This window comes from Sabethes cyaneus, chromosome 1 (genome assembly GCF_943734655.1).
Source record: "Sabethes cyaneus chromosome 1, idSabCyanKW18_F2, whole genome shotgun sequence".
Lineage (NCBI taxonomy): Eukaryota > Metazoa > Arthropoda > Insecta > Diptera > Culicidae > Sabethes > Sabethes cyaneus.
Window position 1 is genome coordinate 33,332,530 of NC_071353.1, and position 22,480 is coordinate 33,355,009.

The window sequence follows — 22,480 nt, forward strand, 5'->3', positions numbered from 1 at the left end:
TTGCTATTAAAAACCACTTAGTTTTCGATACGTATAATTCAATTCTTTCCAGTTTCGAATACTCAACGGTTTGCTTCAGGCTGGTTTCAGTTTTCTGAATTGCTGTATCTAAGCAGTTATTGCTTCAATATAGTGTAGCATTATTGGTAAACAGTTTCAGCTTTCTACATTTTAGGCAGCTTTAAAATTTATTGATGTATAAGTAGAGTGATGGGCGTAAAACACTTTGGTAGACTAAAATTATCTCAATGCGAAATCCAGACAAAGTTTCCGTATGTCATTCTTTGACTTCTGCTAGAATAAAGATAATTATTTAACCAATTCCATACAGTTTTCCAAGTCACTATCTTTTCATCCGTGACCTGTCAATGCCGAATACAGTTTTAAAATTCGGAAGTACTGACTATATTATTTCAATATAGATTTTCAATCTGGAAATGTTCACTGTTACAAACAAAAACAGAAAGCTGATCAATGATTCAGAAGCATCATTTACTTATTTTTGTCATGTCTCGACATTATAAAAAAATCACGTAAAAGTAGCAGATAGTATGCATCCATATAGTCGTACTTTCGTCTACAATACCATTAAACGTGGAGCAATGTTCATTGCCATTAGTTCCTGGAAAAGAAGTTTAGCCGCATACGGTAGCTTAACCTGCGATATCTAAAATGTACATCGGGAAAACATATTAGAACAAAACCAATCGAACGTTTCATCCTCGAGAAACAAAAAACTTACCTGTGTTTTGTTCTTGCAGCCCTTGCACTCGAAGGTATTGTTCCGCATGTTGGCAATCGCAATCAAGCCGCAGAAGTTGCAAACATGTATCCGGTACGGATCGGACACCTCGAACAGACGCTCCCGCAGGAACTGGGCCGCACCGTGAGATATCTGACAATCACGCTCCATCTCTCCGAAACGTAGACCACCATCTCTAGCACGACCCTCCATGGGCTGTCGGACCAAAATCTGCACCGGACCGCGGGCTCTCGAGTGAATCTTGTCGTCGACCATGTGCTTCAAACGCTGGTAGTAAGTCGGGCCCAAGAAGACCTGCGCATTGATTTTGCGTCCAGTGTGTCCATTGTACATGACCTCGTTACCGCGCAGTTGATAACCGTACTCTTGCAGGAAAGTGGAGATTTTCTGTACGTTGACAGCGTCATTGAAGGGGGTAGCGTCACCGATTTCGCCCTTGTTCGAACCCAGCTTGCCCTGGATGCACTCGATCAAGTGACCAATTGTCATACGCGAAGGAATGGCGTGTGGGTTAATGATAATGTCCGGAGTAATTCCTTCACACGTGAACGGCATGTCCTCTTGACGGTACTGAATTCCGCAGGTACCCTTCTGACCGTGACGAGAGGCAAACTTATCGCCAATTTGTGGGATACGCACCGAGCGGACACGGATTTTACAGAATTTGTAACCCTCACTGTTCAGTGTTAACATGACCTGATCCACGATACCGGTTTCCGAGTTACGCAAGAATGTCGAACCATCTCGCTTCGAGAAACGCTTTGTTGTGCCATCCAGGTCATCGTCCGTCTCCGGTAATGTGATGGTTTTTCCAATGACTACATCGTCACCAGAAACTCGCAATCCCGGCGCAATGATGCCATCATCGTCTAGCTTATCGTAAAGTGCATTGCGCATTCCTTGACATGTTTGCCGGTTCGGCTTTTCAAACTGCTCTTCCTGATCACCGATTTTCTTGCTCTCGGAATCTTTGTAGGAACGGTAGAACACCGAACGGAAGAAGCCGCGTTCAACGGCCGATGCGTTCAAGATGACAGAATCTTCCTGGTTGTAACCGGTGTAGCAAAGAATGGCTACGATCGAATTGATCCCGGCGGGTAACTCTCGGAAACGTAAATACTCCATAGAACGAGTAGTGACAAGTGGTTTCATCGGATAGTACAGGACGTGTGCGAGGGTATCCATCCGGACGTGGAAATTGGTAATGTAAACTCCCATAGCTTGTTTACCCATAGCGCTTTGATAGGTATTACGTGGACTCTGGTTGTGATCTGGGAATGGAATAATCGAAGCACAAACTCCCAAAATCATAGCAGGATGAATTTCGCAGTGCGTGTACGTCGTACAGTAAGCATACTCTTTGTCTTGTTTCAAATCATACGGGGTCATAGCAATCATTACAGTTTCCTCTTCCAGTGTGTCGATGTATTCTACGACACCCGAAGCGACCAGCACCTGCCAGCCGTAATTATTGTAATCACGATCTTTCAACATATCAACGTGATTTTTACGCAACAACAGGCTTCCATTTTCAACAATCAAAAGCGGTCGGCAGATACGGCCGGCGTCAGTGTAGATACGAATCTCACGATCTCGGATATCTCGAATCATTGATACTTCCGACACAATGATATCCATCTGACGGCGTAGCTTTCGCAGCGTAGCCATCAACTGTTCCGGATCACGATGAATTCCGACCCAACAGCCGTTGACGAATATCTTGGTAGCATCGGCGATTGCTGACGGAGCAATTTCCTCTAAATTTTCCATAGACCACTCTTCCAAGAACTCCAAAATGGGCGACGGTTGCGATCCGACAGAGATGTAAGCCATAAGAGCAAGATTCTTTACCAGTCCGACAGCGGCACCTTCCGGTGTTTCGGCGGGGCAAATCATTCCCCACAGTGTGTTGTGCAGCTGGCGAGGCTTAGCCAGTTTACCATCCCGACCGATCGGCGAGTTAACTCGACGCAAATGAGACAGTGTCGATGCGAAAGTCAGTCTGTTCAACACCTGCGACACTCCGGCACGAGCCTGGTGAGCCTTTTTCTGATCACCCCAGTTTCCTGTAGCCAGTGAGTAGCGCAGACCATCGGTAATAATCTTGGTCTTGATTGCCAATTCCAAGTTGAAATCTTTTCCACGATCGATAAACTTTTGTGCGTACATTCGTACTTCTTTCATCAGATTTTTGAACAAGCCACGGAACAAGAAAGCCAACAGTGGCCCAGCCAAATCCAATCGCTTATTACCGTAGTGATCACGATCGTCTAGCTCGCGACGACCTAGCGCAGCTAGCAGAAGCCTGTGCACCATATAACCCAAAAAGTAAGCTTTTTTGGTTTCGCAGAAGTCCGACACACCAACGTGGGGCAACATTTCTTTTTGCAAAATTTCCTTCGCGTACTTGATACGCTTGTCTTTTGTGACACCGGGACGAGCTCCTCTGGCACCGATGAAATTCAACGCCACGTTTTGCTCTTGCACGACAAAGGCCTCATCGAGAGATGGTTTCACCATTTCCATCATTTCTGGATCGTCAAAATCGTAGATGATGTGCTCTAGGATGTCGCGATCAGCCACGAAACCGAGAGCTCGGAAAACAATCATAATCGGTATCTCCTGTTTGACATAGGGCAAAATGGCAATCACTCGTTGTCCGATGGCCGATTTTTTAATACTCTGGCCACCACGAGCCATCATGTTGCACCAAAGTGTGGATGTTGGCCGGGAGCTATGCTCCAAACATGAACGAATTTCCGATTTGTAGGCGTACTTTCCGTCCTTCATGCTGAATACATACACCGTATTGGTTGCCATTTTTTCCTGCGCAATTAGCACTTTCTCTGAACCGTTGATGATAAAATAACCACCCGGATCTAAAGGGCATTCGTTTAACTCTGTCAAATCACGATCCGTCAGTTGTGAGAGTAAGCAATACGTTGATCGCAACATAATCGGAATTTTACCGATGAAAGTTTTTTGATGTTGAGTTTCCACCGGTTCCTGACCTTCAACGATTTTCGTTTTGGTAATGTCCACATACAAGGGAGCAGAATAAGTCAGGTTACGCAAACGGGCTTCGTTCGGCATCATAGGCGAAGGAGAACCATCTTTCTCCCAATGCGTCGGTTTGGAAAGATAAATTTGATCAAATTTTAATACGTAACGCGTCTAAAATATAACAAACACAATTAGAAAGCAATTTCAGAAGTAAATTTCTCAAAAAAACAAACCGGTGTTTCGATATCGCCTGTCGTGTGTTGAGCTTCCGCAGTTAACTCTATGGCAGGAGAATCTTCCACTATTCGCTGAACGGACATCTATCGGAAAGAAAATAATGTCAGGTCAGAATTATAGTGGCTTATCACGGAACAACTAACCTGAATGAATTCATCGAAACTATCCAGTTGCTGCCGGACCAAACCTTTCTCGTCAAAGTAAGCGTTGATCACGATCCAGCAGGCTTCCTGCCACAGTTCGTGAGAAATCTCCTCCGGATCTTCCTCATCGAAATGATCCGCTGCCGGAAACAAATTATCCAGATTAGGACGTCGTTCTTCGAATATTTTTAACCAACCTACCTTCTTCGTTTTCGTACATCGCGTACTGAGCGGTTTATGTCGGTTTTTGTTCAATTCAAATTAAAAATGCAAAAATATTACAGCGTAGTTCACCTTCACGTTACTTACGGCTCGCACCGTTCGATGATGCTGCTGCAACCTGCAATGATGGCGACTTTCGATTTTTGACGTTTTTATTACCTTTCGATAAATTTATCATCCGTTTTCGTTAAAATGCCACAGTTGACACTTTGACAGACAAGCCAAAGCTTCCCAATAGAAAATTTTGACAGGTACTGTTTTACAGGTACTGTTTTACAGGTACTGTTTATTTCGAGACGGCGACTTTTTTAGAACGAGCGTTAAGCGGGGTACGCTGCTGAAAAGTTAGAGTGACTATATACAGAGTGGCGACAAGTCATCCCAAATGTATGCAATGCGGCTTTTCCAAGGGTTTTCTTTCTCTTTTCTGCATACGCGTTGGATAGGTCGTCTGTTCGATTGGAATGACACTGACAGATAATTATCATTCCAATTTTGACATCGTCGCCACTCTGTATATAGTCACTCTATGAAAAGTAATGGGTAAAAAGATAGGACAAGAAATGCTCAAGAAATCGATTTCTTTTACGATTTCTTAAGTAGTACGCACCTCATAAGAAATATTATTTCACGTCCAGATGATGTAGGTTTACACGCAAGTGAATTAAAACGTCACTTTTCCGTACGGAATAATATCCGGCGCAATTATTACCACAAGAAAAAATGACAGGTGGTTGCTTGCATTGGAGTTGTCAAAATTTCTTTGGTAAATAACAAGATTTTTTCTTGAGCTGTTTTCTTTTCAGCAGCGTACCCCGCTTTAGAAACGATAAACTGGTAGATTCTTGAGTGGCGTGACCAGGGGCTTGCGATGGGTGCCATGTTTTTGTTGCCAACATCCTCAGCACATCTCGACAAGGTTGGCAGCAAATTTACCTGTCAGACGGGCGCTATTTCCTGCATTTTCTGCAAATAGCGCCCTTCGTTAAGTCGACTGTCAAACACCATTCGTTAAGATAAGGATAGCACCCCGCTGGGCGTGACATGCCTGGTTCAGATGTGCAGATTTGATGTGAAGTCAAAATTTTGTACATATGTAGTACATTATTTAAAAAGTTGAAAAACTGCTTGAAGTCGTACTTAGTTTTTTAGAGAGCTAAATATTATGATTTTTTCCTATTTGTATTAACCTCATTAAGATATCACGGAGCGAAAAAATTCCAGTTTGTTTCAAACAAAATGATTGTTGCTTTAAGCCTCAATAAAATATAAATATTGTAAACAACCTAAAAATCTTGTTTTTCTTAATGAAATTTTATTTGCATTAAGAAAATAACAGTTTTAAATTAAATGTCAAGTATTTTTAAATTTGTTTTTAACCTTGATATAACAATAAAAAAAATTATTTCAATCATACATACTTACATCACAGAGAACAGACATCCAAGCGAAAGGTCCCCACTTGGATAAAAATTATGCCAAATTAGTTGGGAAACTATAGTCACAGACAAACAGACATAACTCTTGGAAGAAAAATCAACAAAAAATATCGTACCTGACATTTAGCCTGAACACTAGCACCATCTATGATCGACATTCCCAAATATCAAATTTCAATATGGGTATCCCTCGAAGTAGCAAGTATTTTTTATGGGGAATTCCCCTTCTTTCGTCAAAAAGCGCCACTTTGACCAAAACGGAGACATTCCCAACTAAGCCCAAATTTGAAATGACGGTTTAATCGGTACGATGAATGGAAAACGAGTGTTATACATACATAATTATTTTATTCTCCGTGGTGCAGAGAGATTCACGTCACGAAACTGATGGTTTTCGATGTTTTCGATTAAAGTCATTGCGGATTCTACGTCACTTTTGGTTATTTTGGTTTTCAAGTTCAAGCGATAGCTATTTGAACAATTGTCGACCAACATTTGAAAGGGGCGGATAAGCCAAATGTCAAACAGAACGAGTGAGAGTTCATTTTCTTATGCTGCTCCAGCAAAAAATAACTCTCACTCGTTCTGTTTGACAGTTATCCGCCCCTTTCAAATGTTGGTCGGCAATTTGAACAGACCAAATTTCTGACATCACTGAGCGAATTGTCAACTTGACGACGACGAAAGCGCAAGCAAAATCAAAACATTCGCCTTCTGGGTTTCAGTTTCAACTGCGTTTTGTTTGCGTAAAATTTCCTAAATAGCCAGCCAGCATGTCCGGAGGAAAAACACCACTCGAGCTGATGTCCGGAACGTTCAGCAAATCGTGGCTGTACGATAAATGGGCACCCGGTGTTGGAGCGGTCTTCGGTTTCGCGGGTGCTTGCTTCGTCAATTTTGGCACCAGTCGGCCGATTTTCAGCGGTAAGTTGTGATGTAACAGCGGTGTTGCGGTATGATGGAAAAACTATTTTGACTTACTTTGCAGGCATTCAAAAGCACATTATCGCGGCAGTGGCGGCCAGTGTTATTGCTACGACCGTAGATAAATGGAGAAATCAATATCTTGCGGAAAAGGATGCAACGTTGCGACATTATATCGAATTACATCCTGAGGATTTTCCTGCACCTGGTATGTATGACCTCTGTTGTAACATTAGAGCAGCAGGTTTTGATTTACCTAGATATTTGGGTATTTGCAAGCAGTTTAGCATTTTGGTCTTTACCTTTCGTTACTCGCGCCAACTTCGATGCATAGGGATACTAAAACAACAGAACACGAATACTAACTTCACTTGGCGGAAACTCTATGAAACTTTGGCCACCGATTGAAAGATCTTGGTCTGTGGATCAAGCTTGTCGAAAACATTAATGCTCTTTATTGCCAGACTCCCGAGAAATACTGAGAGTTAACATTGTATAGGCGCTGTGCAAAATACAACAGCGCCAGTATCCGTGGGTTAATTAAATCATTATCCGTCAACGAAACATTATTTGGTAAACTACGCTGCAGGGAGTTCTTTTGGGTTGGGGAAAATATATTTACATATAATGTACAAACTCGTGACTGGTTCCTCCCATCGCTGTAACGACTGGATTAATTCTATCTAATTCTAATGTATGGACGCCGGATTCGTTATATCCAGCCAAAATGCTTTAAGACTTTTGCATAGATAATCCTTTAAAATAGAGTCTCCATTCTCCAAAATCTTAGCAATAAAATTTACTGCGTTTTTGTTTTTTAACCTGGCTTAGTTTCAACCCGACCACTGAATAAACAAATTTATCGGGAAAATAAACACCAGAAAATCATCCAGTGTACCGGGGTTGAATAAACAATTTCGTTATTACAGAAACATATCTTCATCCTCACCTTGTTTGCTCTCATTGAGTAAAGTAACTACCAATCGTATTCTGAATTCTGTTTCGTATTCTGAACTGACTTTAACCACTCATGAGAAAAACTTTCAAGCTATCAAATTTTAAGTAAAATGTATAAAGATCTCTGCTAAGGGGTGCGAAAGAGGGGCTCACACAGGACTACGAACGCAAGTTCAATTCAATAAAGCTTGACATTTTGCCAATGTTGATACAAGAAAACAAGTTCAAATTTCCTAAATGCCCATGCTATGTTACGTAGCCTCTGTATAATCAGTTTCATCAGTGGTGAATGACCAACGGGTTAAACCCACATAAAAAATTTAAAAAAAGTTTCATCAGACCAAAATTACACTTCTTTCTGGTGATTGGTGACGATATCGCATTTTGTTGTGTGGCATGGTAGCACTAGTAAGCTTTAGGTACAGTAGGATTTCGAATTTGGCAACAAATGTGTGTCGCCTATGTTGCCAAAATCGAAACCGTGCCGAAATCGAGACCCTTTTTCGATATGAACAAAATTAATGTAAATGCTTTAGAAATTGATAAAATATCATTAACCAACGATTGCAACCATTTTATGTTTAAAAAGTCCGCCAAGAGCTATCCGTCCGGTGCAAATAAGTTACACCCTGCGGTAAGACGTAGTCCTACGGCAATAAAAATATTATTGTTTGAAACCACATAACTTTTTTCATGAACATACTGAGGGCATCATATTTTCGTCATTTAAAGCATGCAGTATGCAGAAACTGATTGATATTTAAGTATATTTTTAGAAGTGAACTATCTTGTGTTGCCAAAAACGAAAACTTTTGTTGCCAAAATCGAACCATGCCAAATTCGAAATCCAACTGTAATTGGTTTGAAACGAATGTTACTTGGTTTCAGGATCTTGCTAATAAAACATAAAATATTTGTCGTTGGACGAACAACTTACGGTTGAACGGCAAAAAATAAATAAAAAACCTGGGTTATCATTTACCACTGGTTCGTCATTCGTCAATTTCCTTGAAAATAGATGATATCTAGCACCGTTTCTATGGTGACAGGTTGATTTAAAATATAATTGCCTTTCAACTAACATACGAACAACGAGTTAAAATTATGACGGCTAAAATATCATCAATTAGCTAACGTCCTCTGCACTGAGTAGCTCTGCCTGGTAGCTCAGGGAGTCTATCAATTCACGTCTTACCTCGTTGGTGGTCCAGTTGGAAAGAGGAAGATTCTGTGAAGAAATTTCCGAGCATGCTTTGGTCCGTAGAGTTAGCAGCGCATGCTGTCATCCGCAGATTGTCGTGTCGGTGTTGCTGTTAACCAGGAGTAACCAAGCATACACAGAATGCACCCCTTTGTTGCCGCAAATATAATTAGGTATTTTCCACATGCCACACATGTATGTATGTATGGGGGGGGGGGGGGGTAATCCACCATCAGTACAAGGTCCTGCCAGTGTATGTGGGTAGACTTATCAAAGCAAAGCATAGCCTAGGTGCTACATTCCGTTATCGAAACTTGCCCTTCTGTTTTTATACGACAGACTTCGCAACCAGCTGTTAGAGTACAGGACAATTACAGGGCCAGTTGCTACGATCCTATTGTCTCTCCCAGCCGAGATTCGAACATACGACGACTGGCTTGTTAGGCCAGCGTCATACCTTGAAGCCAACTGGGAGGCCTAATAGTAAATATAATATAATACAATAGGGTAGACTTATTGTAGATCCAAATTTGATTGTCAAATGAATTTCACACTAAAGCTGCTGTAGAAGGACCGAAAGGGATTGGGCGGACCCACAAGCAGAGGCACTTGTGCGCATTCCGGGATTATAAGAATTTCATTTCAGCATTAGGATCCTTCCTGCTGCTGCAACTATCGTGGTATTACGCTGGTAAACGCCGCCTACAAGGTACTCTCCCAGATCCTATTACGCCGGTTGTCACCGATAGCACAAGGTTTCGTAGGGAATTATCAGGCGGGTTTCATGGGGGCTCGCGCAACTACGGACCAAATTTTTACTATCCGACAGATCTTGCAGAAATGTCGGGAATACAACGTGCCCACGCATCACATCTTTATTGATTTCAAAGCAGCATACGATACAGTCGATCGAGACAAGCTATGGCGGATAATGCACGAATACGGTTTTCCGGACAAACTGACGCGACTGATCAGAGCTACATTGGATCGAGTGATGTGTTTCGTACGCATCTCTGGGACACTCTCGAGTCCCTTCGAGACGCGACGAGGGTTGAGACAAGGTGACGGTCTATCCTGCATGCTGTTCAACATCGCTCTTGAGGGGGTGATCCGACGAGCGGGCATCGAAACGAGAGGCACGATTTTTACCAAGAGTAGCCAACTTCTAGGCTTTGCAGATGACTTCGATATCATTGTCAGGAACTTTGCGACGGCGGAGGCAATCTACGCCAGACTGAAAGTGGAGTCTAGGAGAATTGGGCTAAAAATAAATGCGTCGAAGACCAAATACATGAAAGGAAGAGGCTCAAAGGAAACAAATGCGTGCCTCCCACGGACGGTAACCGTTGACGGCGACGAACTAGAAGTGGTAGAGGAGTTCGTGTATTTGGGATCGCTGGTGACCGCGGACAACAACACTAGTAAGGAGATCCAGCGGCGCATCCAAGCGGGAAATCGGGCCTACTTTGCCCTTCGTAAAACGCTACGATCAGGAAGCATACGCCGCCGCACGAAGCTAACAATGTACAAAACCATTATTAGACCGGTAGTTCTTTATGGACTTGAAGCCGTGACGCTGCTGACGGAGGACATACGCGCCCTTGCCGTGTTTGAGCGGAAAGTGCTGCGGACGATATTTGGCGGAGTACAAACTGAAAGCGGAGAGTGGCGGAGGCGTATGAATCACGAGCTACAGGCACTGCTTGGGGAGACTCCCATCGTACATCTAGCGAAAGTTAGCAGGCTACGGTGGGCCGGACACGTCGTAAGGATGCCGGACGACAGTGCGACGAAAATAGTCCTCTTCAACAACCCCACCGGCACCAGGAACAGGGGGGCCCAACGTGCACGATGGCTCGACCAGGTCGAAAACGATTTGCGACTTCTGAGACGACTAGGAAATTGGCGACGAGTGGCCCAAGACCGAGTTGAATGGAGACGAGTGCTTGAAACAGCACGAGCCACCCCGGCTCTATGCTGCTGAAGAAGAAGATTAGGATCCTTCCATGTAGCAATCAATTTCGCTGCACCAGCTTTAACCCACGTGATGGTTTGTTTGTTCGAAGAGTGCAACATAAATATTGTTTTGGTTTGACTGATTCCTCACTCCATCCTCCAGTCTTCCACTTATATGGTGCCTCTGATTTATGAATTTATCATATAATGCATATAATGAATTTATCACATGATATAAATATGGCCGGTGTTAAATTAGGCCGGACCAAGTCGCAAAATTACAAACACTGAGTTAATGACAGCAAACAATCAAGAATTTTCTAAGCTACATTTTACTCTAATCAGACTACATAAATGTTGCAAACAGCCAGAGTTATGAGATGATTTCGAACGATAGCTATAAACCGTACAGAACAGCAAACTTTTAACGCCTTTTTTTCGAAATCAGAGTTTTGTCACTTGGTTCGGTCTGACTTAACACCGACCATATAATGAAATGAAATTAATATGGATAAAAATAGAACAAGGTCACCAGAAGTCCTTTAAATCAGACATAGTTGCATCATTTGAGTTTCCATCAGTCCTACATACATCAGCCCAACAATATCCATATACATTATTAGTAAGTTTTATGGTCAATGTTTTCATTGTATAGTAGGTGTTCCAAGAGCTAGAACGAAACAAATAAATAGAATATATGTTGGGACTTACCTATCAACGGGGCCGAGTGGATCGACCGTCTGCCCAAAATCACAATTTTGATATCAGGCAGCCGGGATCCACGCAGTGTCGCACCTCCTAGCTTAGCTACTCAATCTTAAGGAAAGAGCATTACCGGATGTGACCACGTGGAGGTGCTAGGTAGGAACTTGGGATGACTAGAGCTATGTGGGACGCATCTTCATTGTCATCCCTCTTTCATACCCAGGTATTTCCCACATGCCACACATGCACATTAAAAATTCTTTTTGACGCTCTGGCTATCAGCTATTTCACTCTTGACAGCAATACAGTCGCAAGTATGTAAAAAATCGCATGTAACTAATTATAAAGCAACAAATTAAACGCTTAAAATCTATTGTCGGATTAGACAATCGCTAATTCTTCCTCACTTTAAAAATTGCTGCATCATGTCAATCATTTGGATATTCCGTCAGTTTTTTTTTTCATATAAGAAATCAGTTTTGAATAAATTCTTTTAGTATATGAATACAATCAGGCGAAAGACAGGGTTGATCGCTCGCTTTTTTATAACTGTTCACTTTCAGGACATGAAATTGGACTAGGTTTATTGCGGTCCTAAGATATCTTGCTGGGATGAGGAGACTCAGGTTTTTTTTTCTGGCGCACTTCCCTAACACAGACACCAAATTGTCTAGGTTTATAGCGGTCCTAGACTTCAGGAGGAGCTAATACAGATTGCGAAAAGAGTTTTACGATTTGATTGATTTAAATATATTTAAAGTAGGAGGTACGGGAGGGTATTTTCAGCTTACTTCTAAATTCAGCCTATTTTCCTTTTCTTTCGCTCAATAAATATTTTGCCGATATACAACTTTGATATGTTACGACTATTTTCTTAAGACTGTATGTAGTCTGCTTTTCTTTATTAAAAGAATGTCAAAATTGCCTGTTCTACCACTAGAATTAAGCCTAGGCTGTAGAAATAGAAGCAATCACTTAATAGGCTGAAAATACCCTCCTGAAAATGGCTGAAAATATACTCTATCTTTTATCCCTAATTGTTTATTTGACACAGGTGAAAATACAAAGCATTTTATTAAATTTCCGCGTTTGGTTTGATTACAAGTCATTTTTCAATAATGAATTAGTCATTTGGCATTAGTAAAAACATCATTTCGCTTTATTGAGTTTTGAATTTCAAATTTACATTAATAGATTAATATGACACTGTACTTTCAAACATGATGTTAAACTCTACTCACATTGCTTTGAAATAAGTATCAAATCTTTATGAATGCTGCGATTTATACCTATAGTTATTGTTCGCATCGCAAAAATTTGCTACATTAATTTACTGAAGTTTTTCATTTACTATTGTTTTTTGTCTCTCTTTTTCCAGAACGCAAAAAGTGGGCTGATGTGTTCGAATATTGGCAACCGATCCGTTGAAAATCATCTATTTCTCTGTTAGCTTCCCAGATCGAGACGAATAAACTAGTGCTTTTCCTCTAATCGCCACAAACAGAGGAGCAAAAATAATCTTACCATTGCAGAGTAAGGTAGCATCTTTCCTGTGCTGGAACATATCCGAACGTCCAACAAACTGCTCGCCGCCACCGCTGGTGGCTTGAGAAACCGGATTGGGAACGCAAAAAGCTTATGCGTGTCATCTGCCCTGCGCTACACAAGCTGGCGCACTGCTCCTGTTCTACGACTCTTCCCGCTAGACCGCAGGTTAACTAGGTTTATCGACCTTTCCTAGACAATTTCGCTGCGATGGGCCTTTCGCAAGCAAGGAAACGACCGAAATCAGCAGATCTTCGCAGCACGTAAACATAAACGATCTTAAGTCGCTTCGAGCATAAGAGCAAAATAAAGCATGAGCGCTAAATCCAAACCGAAGACGAACGCCGCAGGGACGAAGGAAAGAGCCCTTCCGATTTCCACTTCACAGCCTAAAAGCGTTAACTTTATGCCTATGTTCGAGAGTTTAATAAACTTTCGCGCCTCGCGAAGCTAGGCGACCGTAGGCCTATATGCTGCGTACCGACACACAGGACCATCCCGCAATTTTCTTGTCTTTTCTTCTTCGCAAGCTTCGTATGCTATCGTGAGGTGATGTTTGGGGATTTCATAGCGCGATGCTAGCTTCTAGCTTTATGCTACAGGAAGAAGGGGGTGGCATAAAAGTCAGTCGGCAGATTAATGATTGATGGTTTTTACAAAATAAACAACAGCGATGCGGCGTATAACGCAAGGATTACACACGCCAGATGGTGGCGAATAGCCGACGTCGAGCCGTGGCTCGTGCGCATTGCAATTTCTACTTGCCGTGGCAGGGTTTCGTATACCTAATACTCATTTACGGTACGAAATCTGGACTTTCAGGTTATTTATGCAGAACACGTTCAGCGCGAAACTGTTACTCGTTACGACCTGAGCGAGGCTGTAGTTGAAAAATCTCTTTCTAATTTGCTTCACATTCAGGTTTTAGCTCGTACTGCAACTACAGCATCCTGTGAATTTTTTTTGCAGTGATACAAAAATGTATACAACGTTGCAAATTAGGATGCCTCTAGAGAATTGTCTGTAATTTTTTTTATCAATTTCAGGTAAACATGTTGGTATTAAAAAGAACCATGAAGTTTAAAAGACAAAACGCAAGTATAATGCACAGGGTCATTTGGTTGATAATGATAGTCAGTGAAATAAACTCGTAAAAACCGAACAATAAATCAATAAAATTTGGATTTTTTCGCAAAGATTATTTGATATTTTCAGAGAAAAAAAATTTAATTAGTTGAGAGTTATTCAATACGGTTATGAATAAATTTACAATTAGAAAAAAAAATTTGCAGCGCAATAATATATGTGTTTCTGGTGGATTTAGTATCCTTTTAAAAAAGGACAGCTTATAAAGTACTATTTGCGATTTATAATTAAATAACGATTTAAAGAAAACTGTTAAAAAAGGTATTACGCCAGAATTGGTAATATTTTCTGAGGAAGATTAGTATATAATTGATTTGATGAATATGAGGAGACATAAGCCATCACAATAGAAGGGTGTCCCACATCAAATTGTACCACGGAGGAAACACTAGAAAATCACTCATTAGGTATTTTCTCATGAAAATTTGGGTACTTACAAGTAGTTTAGAGTGTATTGTTTATGTACTGTATTTTAATCGCTGTCAGATTTTTGAAAATTGGAAAAAATGACGTCAACCGAAAAGCAACGTCGCGAATTGATTTTGCGCAAGCACCTGGAAAATCCTCAACTCTCTCACCGGGACATCGGAAAACAATTCAGAATCGTGTAGTCAACGGTGCGTCGTTTGATTAAACGTTATTACGAAACTCTGACCGTCAAACGGAAGTAGAAATGCGGTCAGAATGGATGTTCTATCAGTGATCAGGATCACAAATGTGTCTTGAAAGCGTTTAAACGGTTTAAACAGAATCTCAATGCACCGGTCAGGAATGTGGCGAAAAAGTTGAATCTGTCCAAGTTTTTCGTTCAGCGAGCCAAAGACCGGAAGGGATTGCATACGTACAAAATGCAAAAGCCTTCAACAATCGCGACAAACGGCAAAATACGGTGGGAAAGTTGCGGGCCTGGAAACTGTACACCCCAAGGGGTCGAACACTCAGCACATTGTGCCGCGGCACTCCAAATATATCAAGCGAAACACCTCCGGTTCAATTTTACATATGAAATAGGAGCACTGCCAGTTGTCAAAATCATCTCGCACGGTTGCCAGATCTATCAGATAATAACGAATTTAACAAATCTTGTAGTTCGGCACTTTCGGTACAGAAGCGGCACATAAAAACGGTTGTGCCGAGTGACCGAACCCTTGGTACACCCAGATACTGACGAAGCCACATTGTCTCATCATGGATGAAAAGACTTACGTCAAGGCGGACTTCTGGCAGCTTCCGGGGCTACTGTTCTTCACCGCCCAGTATAAGTTTGATATTCCGGAGGAAATAAGGAAGCAAAACCTTTAAAAGTTTGTCAAGAAATACGTGATTTGGCAAGCGATCAAACGATACATGATTGTGGCAAACGGAGTGCGCCGTTCGTGGAGTTAAGCGTAAGCTGCGAGCCTACGGTTATGGTATTAAAGTTGAATGAAATAAATGGGTATGCCAAAAGCTTACTAATGAATTATATTTTCTTAACTGAAAGGTTCTGTCGTGTCCGTCGGTTAATTCCAACCGAGCCCTCCGGAATACGGAACAACGTCCGTCAAAGTCTACGTTCGTCCAAAAACTGACTCTTGTTTAGAGTATGCTATATCTTGCCACAGTATGCGTAACACAGTATGCATAACGATATATTTCTCTCCTTGTCTCTTACCGTTCGTATGACGGTATTCTTCCTATGCAAGGGATTTCAGTTACACTCAAGTAAATAATTCAGTTTCATTAGATTTGCTTTACGCTGACACAGTCATCCGGCATCCTTCCGACGTGGTCGACCCGCCGTAGCCTCCCGACTTTCACCAGGTTACGATGTGAATCTCTCCAAGTAGTGACTGCAGCTCGTGCTTCAAACGCCTCCGCCACTCTGCTTTTCGTCTGTACTCTGCCAAAAATAGCAATGTACCGTCACTCGTCAGCAAAGTTAGGCTGGCAAAGGGTGAACATGTGCATTCCATAACCTCTGTTCATTAACTCCTATTCCTACCTCCACGAGGTGCCGGCTGGGGTACGCAACTTCGGTTGTCGTATGCTAACAGGAAAGGGGGCACAGTGGCTCCCGCCCACATTAAGATGGCAGCCCCATCAGGGGAATAAGAACCTTAGGTTAACAGCCTACTGTACCAGAACATACAAAAAGTTACCGAAAATGAAAAAAGAAATCTCTCCGGATTATTGGCAACGACCTTTAGCATGAAAACACGGACACGAATCGGAACATGGAATAAACTGACCCTTGCCCAGCAGGGCAAGCTGGCTCAACTTGCAAGGGAAGGTAGCCGCCTAAAGCTTGAAATCCTGGGGCTGAGCGAGGTCCGCTGGCCGGGTACTGGCGAACACAGGACATCATCCGGGCAAGTCTTGCTCTACTCTGGCATACGAGGTGAAAATGCTACTCGAGAAAGAGGAGTTCGATTCCTACTGAGCCCAGGGGCACATGCGGCCCTGATGAAGTGGGAACCGACAAATGAGCGAATAATCGTTTCAGATTCAGAACACGGGTTAGAAAACTTACAGCAATCCAGTGCTATGCGCCACCAGATGCTGCCGACCTGCAGGAGAAAGAGAGTTTTTTCAGCCAGCTGAACAGTGTGTTTGAGAAAATCCCGAAGCGGGACATTCAAATCCACATGGGTGACTGCAACGCGAAGATTGGCTCAAACAACGCGGACCTTGAACGCGTCATGGGACGCCATGGCCTAGGAGAGATGAGCGAAAACGGGGAGCTGTTTACAGAATTCTGTGGTAATAACAAAATGGTCATTGATGGATCGCTCTTCCCCCATAGACCAGTACATAAAGTCACGTGGGTTTCCCGCGACGGCCGAACAGAAAACCAAATCGACCACATCTGCATCAGCCGGAAATGGAGAAGGAGCCTTCTTGATGTACGCAACAAACGCAGCGCTGACATTGCATCCGACCATCGTCCGCCGATTGGAAAATCCTGAAGTGAAAAGGGCCTTTGTTGAACAACTTGAATCTCGAGCCTCGGAGTTACCACCTGGTGGAACCGTCGAAGAGCAATGGACCGGCATCAAGAACGCCTTCATCACGACCAGTGATGAAACCCTCGGCAAAGCGCGCAGTGGGCGGAGGGAGTGGATTTCGGATGAAACTTGGAGGAAGATCGTCGAGCGGAGAGAGGTGAAAGCCGGCATTGAGCGAGCGCGAACCAGATCGGCTAAGACAGCTGCCCGTCAACGATACGCCGAACTGGAGAGGGCTGTTAAACGTGCTAGTAGGCGGGACAAGAGGGCCTGGACTAACTCCCTAGCCGAACAAGGAGAAACCGCCGCCGCCAATGGTGATATCCGTTTGTTGTACGATATTTCTCGCCGCCTTAGTGGTGCCAGGATGAATACAAAGATGCCGCTAAAGGACAGAGCTGGTCAGCTATTGACTGACCGTACAGAACAGCTTAAACGATGGACTGAACATTTTGAACAACTCTTCCGAGTTTCAAATGTCAGAGACCAACAAAACCAGCAGCGTATGACGCCTACAGTTCGTCGAATCAATCGCGTGAACTCGGAGGCGTCATCGCTGGATGAAATTGTAGTAGCCATCAAGAGTATGAAATCCAATAGAGTGCCAGAGATAGATCGTATTTCAGCCGAAATGCTCAAAGCTGACCCATCTTTGTCAGCCCAGATGATGCATCAGCTTTTCAGCAATATTTGGGAAACCGCAACTTTTCCGGTGGACTGAATGCAGGGCATATTGGTCAAAGTCCCTAAGAAAGGAGACCTAACGGAATGCGGTAACTGGCGTGGCATCACGTTGCTCTGTATTACTCTCAAAGTACTCTGTAAGGTAATCCTCAACCGGATCCAGGAGAAGATCGACGCTACTCTCCGGCGGCAGCAAGCTGGATTCCGTGCTGGCCGATAATGTGTAAACGATATCATAACGCTCCGCATTATATTGGAGCAGATCAACGAATTCCAGGACTCTCTTCTGCTGGTGTTCGTTGACTTCGAAAAGGCGTTCGACCGACTCAACCACGAAAACATCTGGGGCGCACTTAGGCGTAGAGGAGTTCCAGATAAGCTAGTCAATCTCATCGAGGCTCAGTACGAGGCGTTCTCGTGCACGGTTTTGCACGACGGCGTCTTGTCCGACCCCATAAGGGTTACTGCTGGCGTGAGACAGGGCTGCATTTTATCACCGCTTCTGTTTCTCATCGTTATGGATGAGATATTAGTTGGAGCAATTGACAGTAGACCAAATCGAGAATTGCCTTGGAATCCTCTAACGATGGAGCAGCTAAATGACCTCGACCTAGCCGACGACATTGTCTTGCTCGCACAACGCCGAAACGACATGCAGAGCAAGTTAGATGATCTCTCCGAGAGCTCCCAAGCAGCAGATCTCACAGTCAATGTAGCGAAAACTAAGTCTATGTTAGTGAACACTGACAATGCCACCAACTTCACAGTAGCGGGACAACAAGTTGAGCAAGTAGCCGCCTTTCAATATCTTGGTAGCCAAACAACACCCGATGGTGGTACCAAGACTGATATACCGTGGACCCCCGTTCGTTTGACCGTTTTTAATCTGAACACTTTTTAATTTGAACCCCGTTGGTTTGCACGACGTGCAAACTAAAAATGGTTCAAATGTCATTCTCAATATGACATCATTTGCTAATGCGGACAATACACATAAACACGATTGGTTTGTACTGATCTAGCGTGTTTAATCTGTTTCACATTGCGTTTTCCCAACGGTTATAGTATAAATCCGATCGGAAAATGAAATATTCGCTGCTTGCAACTGCCAACTGAATCAAACCACCAAAACAATAACAAAGAGCAGGGCAGCCAGTTCACACAAACTTCAGCATATTTAGGGTTACTAGTTGTTCAAATTAAAAACTAACCCCGTTAGTTTGCATGAGGAATCGTTCAAACGAACGGGGATCCACTGTACCCACATGGATCAGGAAGGCCAGGGGTGCCTTTGCAGGTCTGCAAAACATTTGGCGCTCAAACCAGATCACTCTACGTACGAAAACCCGAATCTTTAATTCAAACGTTAAATCCATACTGCTGTATGCCTGCGAAACGTGATGCGTCTCAGCGGAGACAACGCAAAAACTGCAAGTATTCATTAACCGGTGCCTGCGATACATCATTCGTGCCTGGTGGCCTGATAATTGGATATCCAATGAGGAACTGCATCGTCGGTGTCATCAACGGCCGATAGCCACAGAAATTCGTGAACGTAGGTGGAAGTGGATCGGACACACTTTGAGGAAAGGAGCGAACGAGGCTTGCAGAGCAGCACTCGACTGGAATCTACAAGGACAGCGTAGGAGAGGCAGACCCAGAGGCTCATAGCGACGGAGCTTAGCCAACGACATCCGGGCTGTAGACGAGAACCTGTCCTGGCGACAGGTAAAAGCCATGGCGGGTAACCGTCAGCAGTGGAGATCTCTGATATCATCTCTTTGTTCTGCCGGACCGGCGGACATGGACACATAAGTAAGTAAGTAAGTCAGCAAAGTTACAATCTAAAGTCCGTAGAGGACTACAGGTCTGATTAGCGGTTTGTAGCGGTCAGCTCTGTGCGGCGGTGTATGCTCCTTGACCGTGTAGACCCGAATTCTAATTTGCGTGTGTCGTTGAATCTCCTTACTCGTATTATTGTCGGTGGTGGCAAGAGCTTCCAAATATATTGCCTCATCAACCACTTTCAGTTCATCGCCGATAACAGTCACTGTACGTGCGAGTACTGATATAACGGTCACTGTAAAGGTCATCTGCGAAGGCTAGAAGTTGGCTAGTTTTGCCGAAGATCGTTTCTCTTGTTTTGATGTCCGCTCGCCGGATCACACCTTCAATAGGATGTTCAATAGCAACTACATACTAGACAGTCCATCCGCCTACCGCAACTCTCTGCACGATTCGAAAAGACTCGAGAGAGCTCCTGAAAGACGCATGTAGCACATCACTCGCTCCAGGATAACTTTGATCAGCCGCATCAGCTATGTTCACTTGTTAGATTGTTATTGTTAGCACTCTTAAATCAGTTTACCTGTAAATAGGATCGATTTTGCAGGTGGGACCTATTTAAAAATCAGGCCAGAATCCAGGGGTCCATGATGGCCGGCTACACAAAAACAAATCTCAATCTTTTAAAACAAACTGTACACTCTTAAATGATTCTACCTGTAAATAGGTCGGATTTAGTTAAAGCTAGGTTGAAACTACTCAAAATGCCCTTAAAGTGTACAAACTCAAACTTTGGGTAAAAATTTCAACCAATTTTGGCTACTTGGTACCGATAATTGAATTATTCTCTATGACAAATAACGTAATTTTAAGTTCCTACTACCAATTTTTTGGTTGAAAAACTACTCAAAATCTGAGTTTGTACACTTTAAGGGCATTTTGAGTAGTTTCAACCTAACTTTAACGAAATCCGACCAATTTACAGGTAGAATTATTTAAGTGTGTAGCTCTTAAATATCAAAAGTACACTTTCAACAAAAAATATTCACATTTGAGTAACATTATCATCCCAAGAAATTCCCACTGATGAAGACATCGATTCGACATGCAACCACAATCACCCTGTAGGCTCGTTTGTTTTTCCGTGTGTTTTCTGTTCCGTCCCTATTTCGTCTTTCTCTTTGTTTAAAAACGCTATGACTTATTTCTAAACTTTTCAATTAGTTAGTTACTTATTTACTTAAAATGAAACTTTTCATGTATGAATTCATCCAACAGTCAACAAACCCCTGTTTTCGTAAATCTCATATCTGCTGATTATGCGAGTATTTGCTATGATCATCATCAACGGTTAAGACGAATGCCCCAACCAAGGTCCCAACCGTCCGGGTATGTTTCAATTCTGCGGAAAGTCAAGCTCGACGACGTCAAAAACCGCACACCAACCACAATCAGTCTCGTGCCCAAAAAGTATCGAATGACGAAAACGATCCGATCGCAGCTATAGGCGAATAAACGCAAAACTAAAGAAGCCCATGCGACTCCTACATTTGGCTGTCCGAACTAGGAAAATGATGATCAGTTAAAATTTTTCGCTGGACGGATATACAAACCAAAACATTTTTTATTTAAATCTCAGTAAAATGAATATTGCGACCATTAAATTTTCTGTAGCGGGTTAGAAATCTTATTTACTAGCTAGCGCACTGGTGGTTGCAAATGGAATGTGTACTTAGGACAAGTAAATTGAGATCCGGATTTAGTTTAGGTGTGTATGGTTATGTTTATAAGTGCGAGACCGAAAAATTTAGATCCAGATATATTAATGAAAGTGTTCTACTTAATTGTTTAAGGTAATTTTATGGTTTTAAGCAAAATTATAACAATATTTCATCCAGGCATGCTGAATTAATGTCCTTATTGTTTAGTATTTATTATGTAATAAAATTTTATTAGTTTTAAATAAAATGCAGGCAAATACAAATTATAGTAAGTATATATGTTATTTTCTAACCCAATCATAATATTTGATTGATTCCAAAGCGCGTATTTTAAGAAAAAAATCAAATTCACCTCGGATTATTTTATAGTTTTCTATGTGTTTTGACAACTTGAAATAAAAATATCATCATTTTTACCGCGGCGCCAACTACTTGTCGAGTAAAGCTTTTGTTGGCCTATACAGCGCTAGAGAAACTTTGTGAACTTCTTGTTTTTATGTCTCGTGAGCAGCGAAGAAGCGCGCCAAATCCGATGGATCGTAAATACGTTAACCCTTTGCCGCCCGAATTCGTTCTTGAAATTATTGCAGTGTAGATTGAAATTCGGTTTGAATTTTTAACTTATTATCGCACTCAATTCCACAACGTGAATAACAGCGGAAGAATGCAACAATGTTGATTTATTATTAATGCTTCTGATTAAAAAAAACTGGGTGGTCAGAAAACTACGTCGTGGTCGTACCGAAAACCAACTCGTGACTTTCGAACTTTCGATTCCGTACGCTCAAATCGGTTTCAATTCTTAAATTTATGACGGCTACCGGAATTTAATAGTGGGATTTATGCGCTCCAGTGGAGCCGTAACGAAGAGCAGCGGACAGAGAATCGAACTAACATTTTTAATAAACAGCTTCTGTTGGACTTGGTATCGAATTCAGTGCCAATTCTGAAATCTGTTATGAACGAATTATGTGAAATTTTAAAACAAGTTTTATTATGTTTAATTTTTTTTCTCCTTTATACAGGAATTTTGTTTCGAGACTGTTTCAAATTATTTTGTCT

At 42.4% G+C, this 22,480-nt stretch overlaps 2 protein-coding genes across 2 annotated transcripts; one reads left to right on the plus strand and one right to left on the minus strand.

The window, feature by feature from the left end:
* Positions 1–486: 486 nt before the first annotated feature.
* On the minus strand, positions 487–4,469 carry LOC128733023 (DNA-directed RNA polymerase II subunit RPB2). The gene is made up of 5 exons (XM_053826561.1): positions 4,348–4,469; positions 4,147–4,286; positions 4,000–4,086; positions 743–3,937; positions 487–667 (listed from the first exon to the last, which is right to left on the minus strand). Exons 1-5 carry the CDS (start codon positions 4,364–4,366, stop codon positions 578–580), a joined length of 3,531 nt encoding a protein of 1,176 aa, XP_053682536.1. The 5' UTR covers positions 4,367–4,469; the 3' UTR covers positions 487–577.
* A 2,029-nt stretch (positions 4,470–6,498) lies between these two features.
* LOC128745380 (NADH dehydrogenase [ubiquinone] 1 subunit C2) lies at positions 6,499–13,077 on the plus strand. Its single transcript, XM_053842440.1, has 3 exons — positions 6,499–6,731; positions 6,796–6,939; positions 12,929–13,077. Exons 1-3 carry the CDS (start codon positions 6,581–6,583, stop codon positions 12,976–12,978), a joined length of 345 nt encoding a protein of 114 aa, XP_053698415.1. The 5' UTR covers positions 6,499–6,580; the 3' UTR covers positions 12,979–13,077.
* The last annotated feature ends 9,403 nt before the right edge of the window (positions 13,078–22,480 follow it).

Excerpts from the sequence above, each read along its gene's own strand:
- LOC128733023 (XM_053826561.1), bottom strand. Across the intron at positions 4,087-4,146 it reads GTTTCGATGAATTCATTCAG|ATGTCCGTTCAGCGAATAGT; the intron begins GTTAGTTGTTCC and ends TCTTTCCGATAG. Across the intron at positions 3,938-3,999 it reads CAGGCGATATCGAAACACCG|ACGCGTTACGTATTAAAATT; the intron begins GTTTGTTTTTTT and ends GTTATATTTTAG.
- LOC128745380 (XM_053842440.1), top strand. The coding sequence starts at position 6,581 with ATGTCCGGAGGAAAAACACCACTCGAGCTGATGTCCGGAACGTTCAGC. Across the intron at positions 6,732-6,795 it reads CAGTCGGCCGATTTTCAGCG|GCATTCAAAAGCACATTATC; the intron begins GTAAGTTGTGAT and ends CTTACTTTGCAG. Across the intron at positions 6,940-12,928 it reads TGAGGATTTTCCTGCACCTG|AACGCAAAAAGTGGGCTGAT; the intron begins GTATGTATGACC and ends CTCTTTTTCCAG.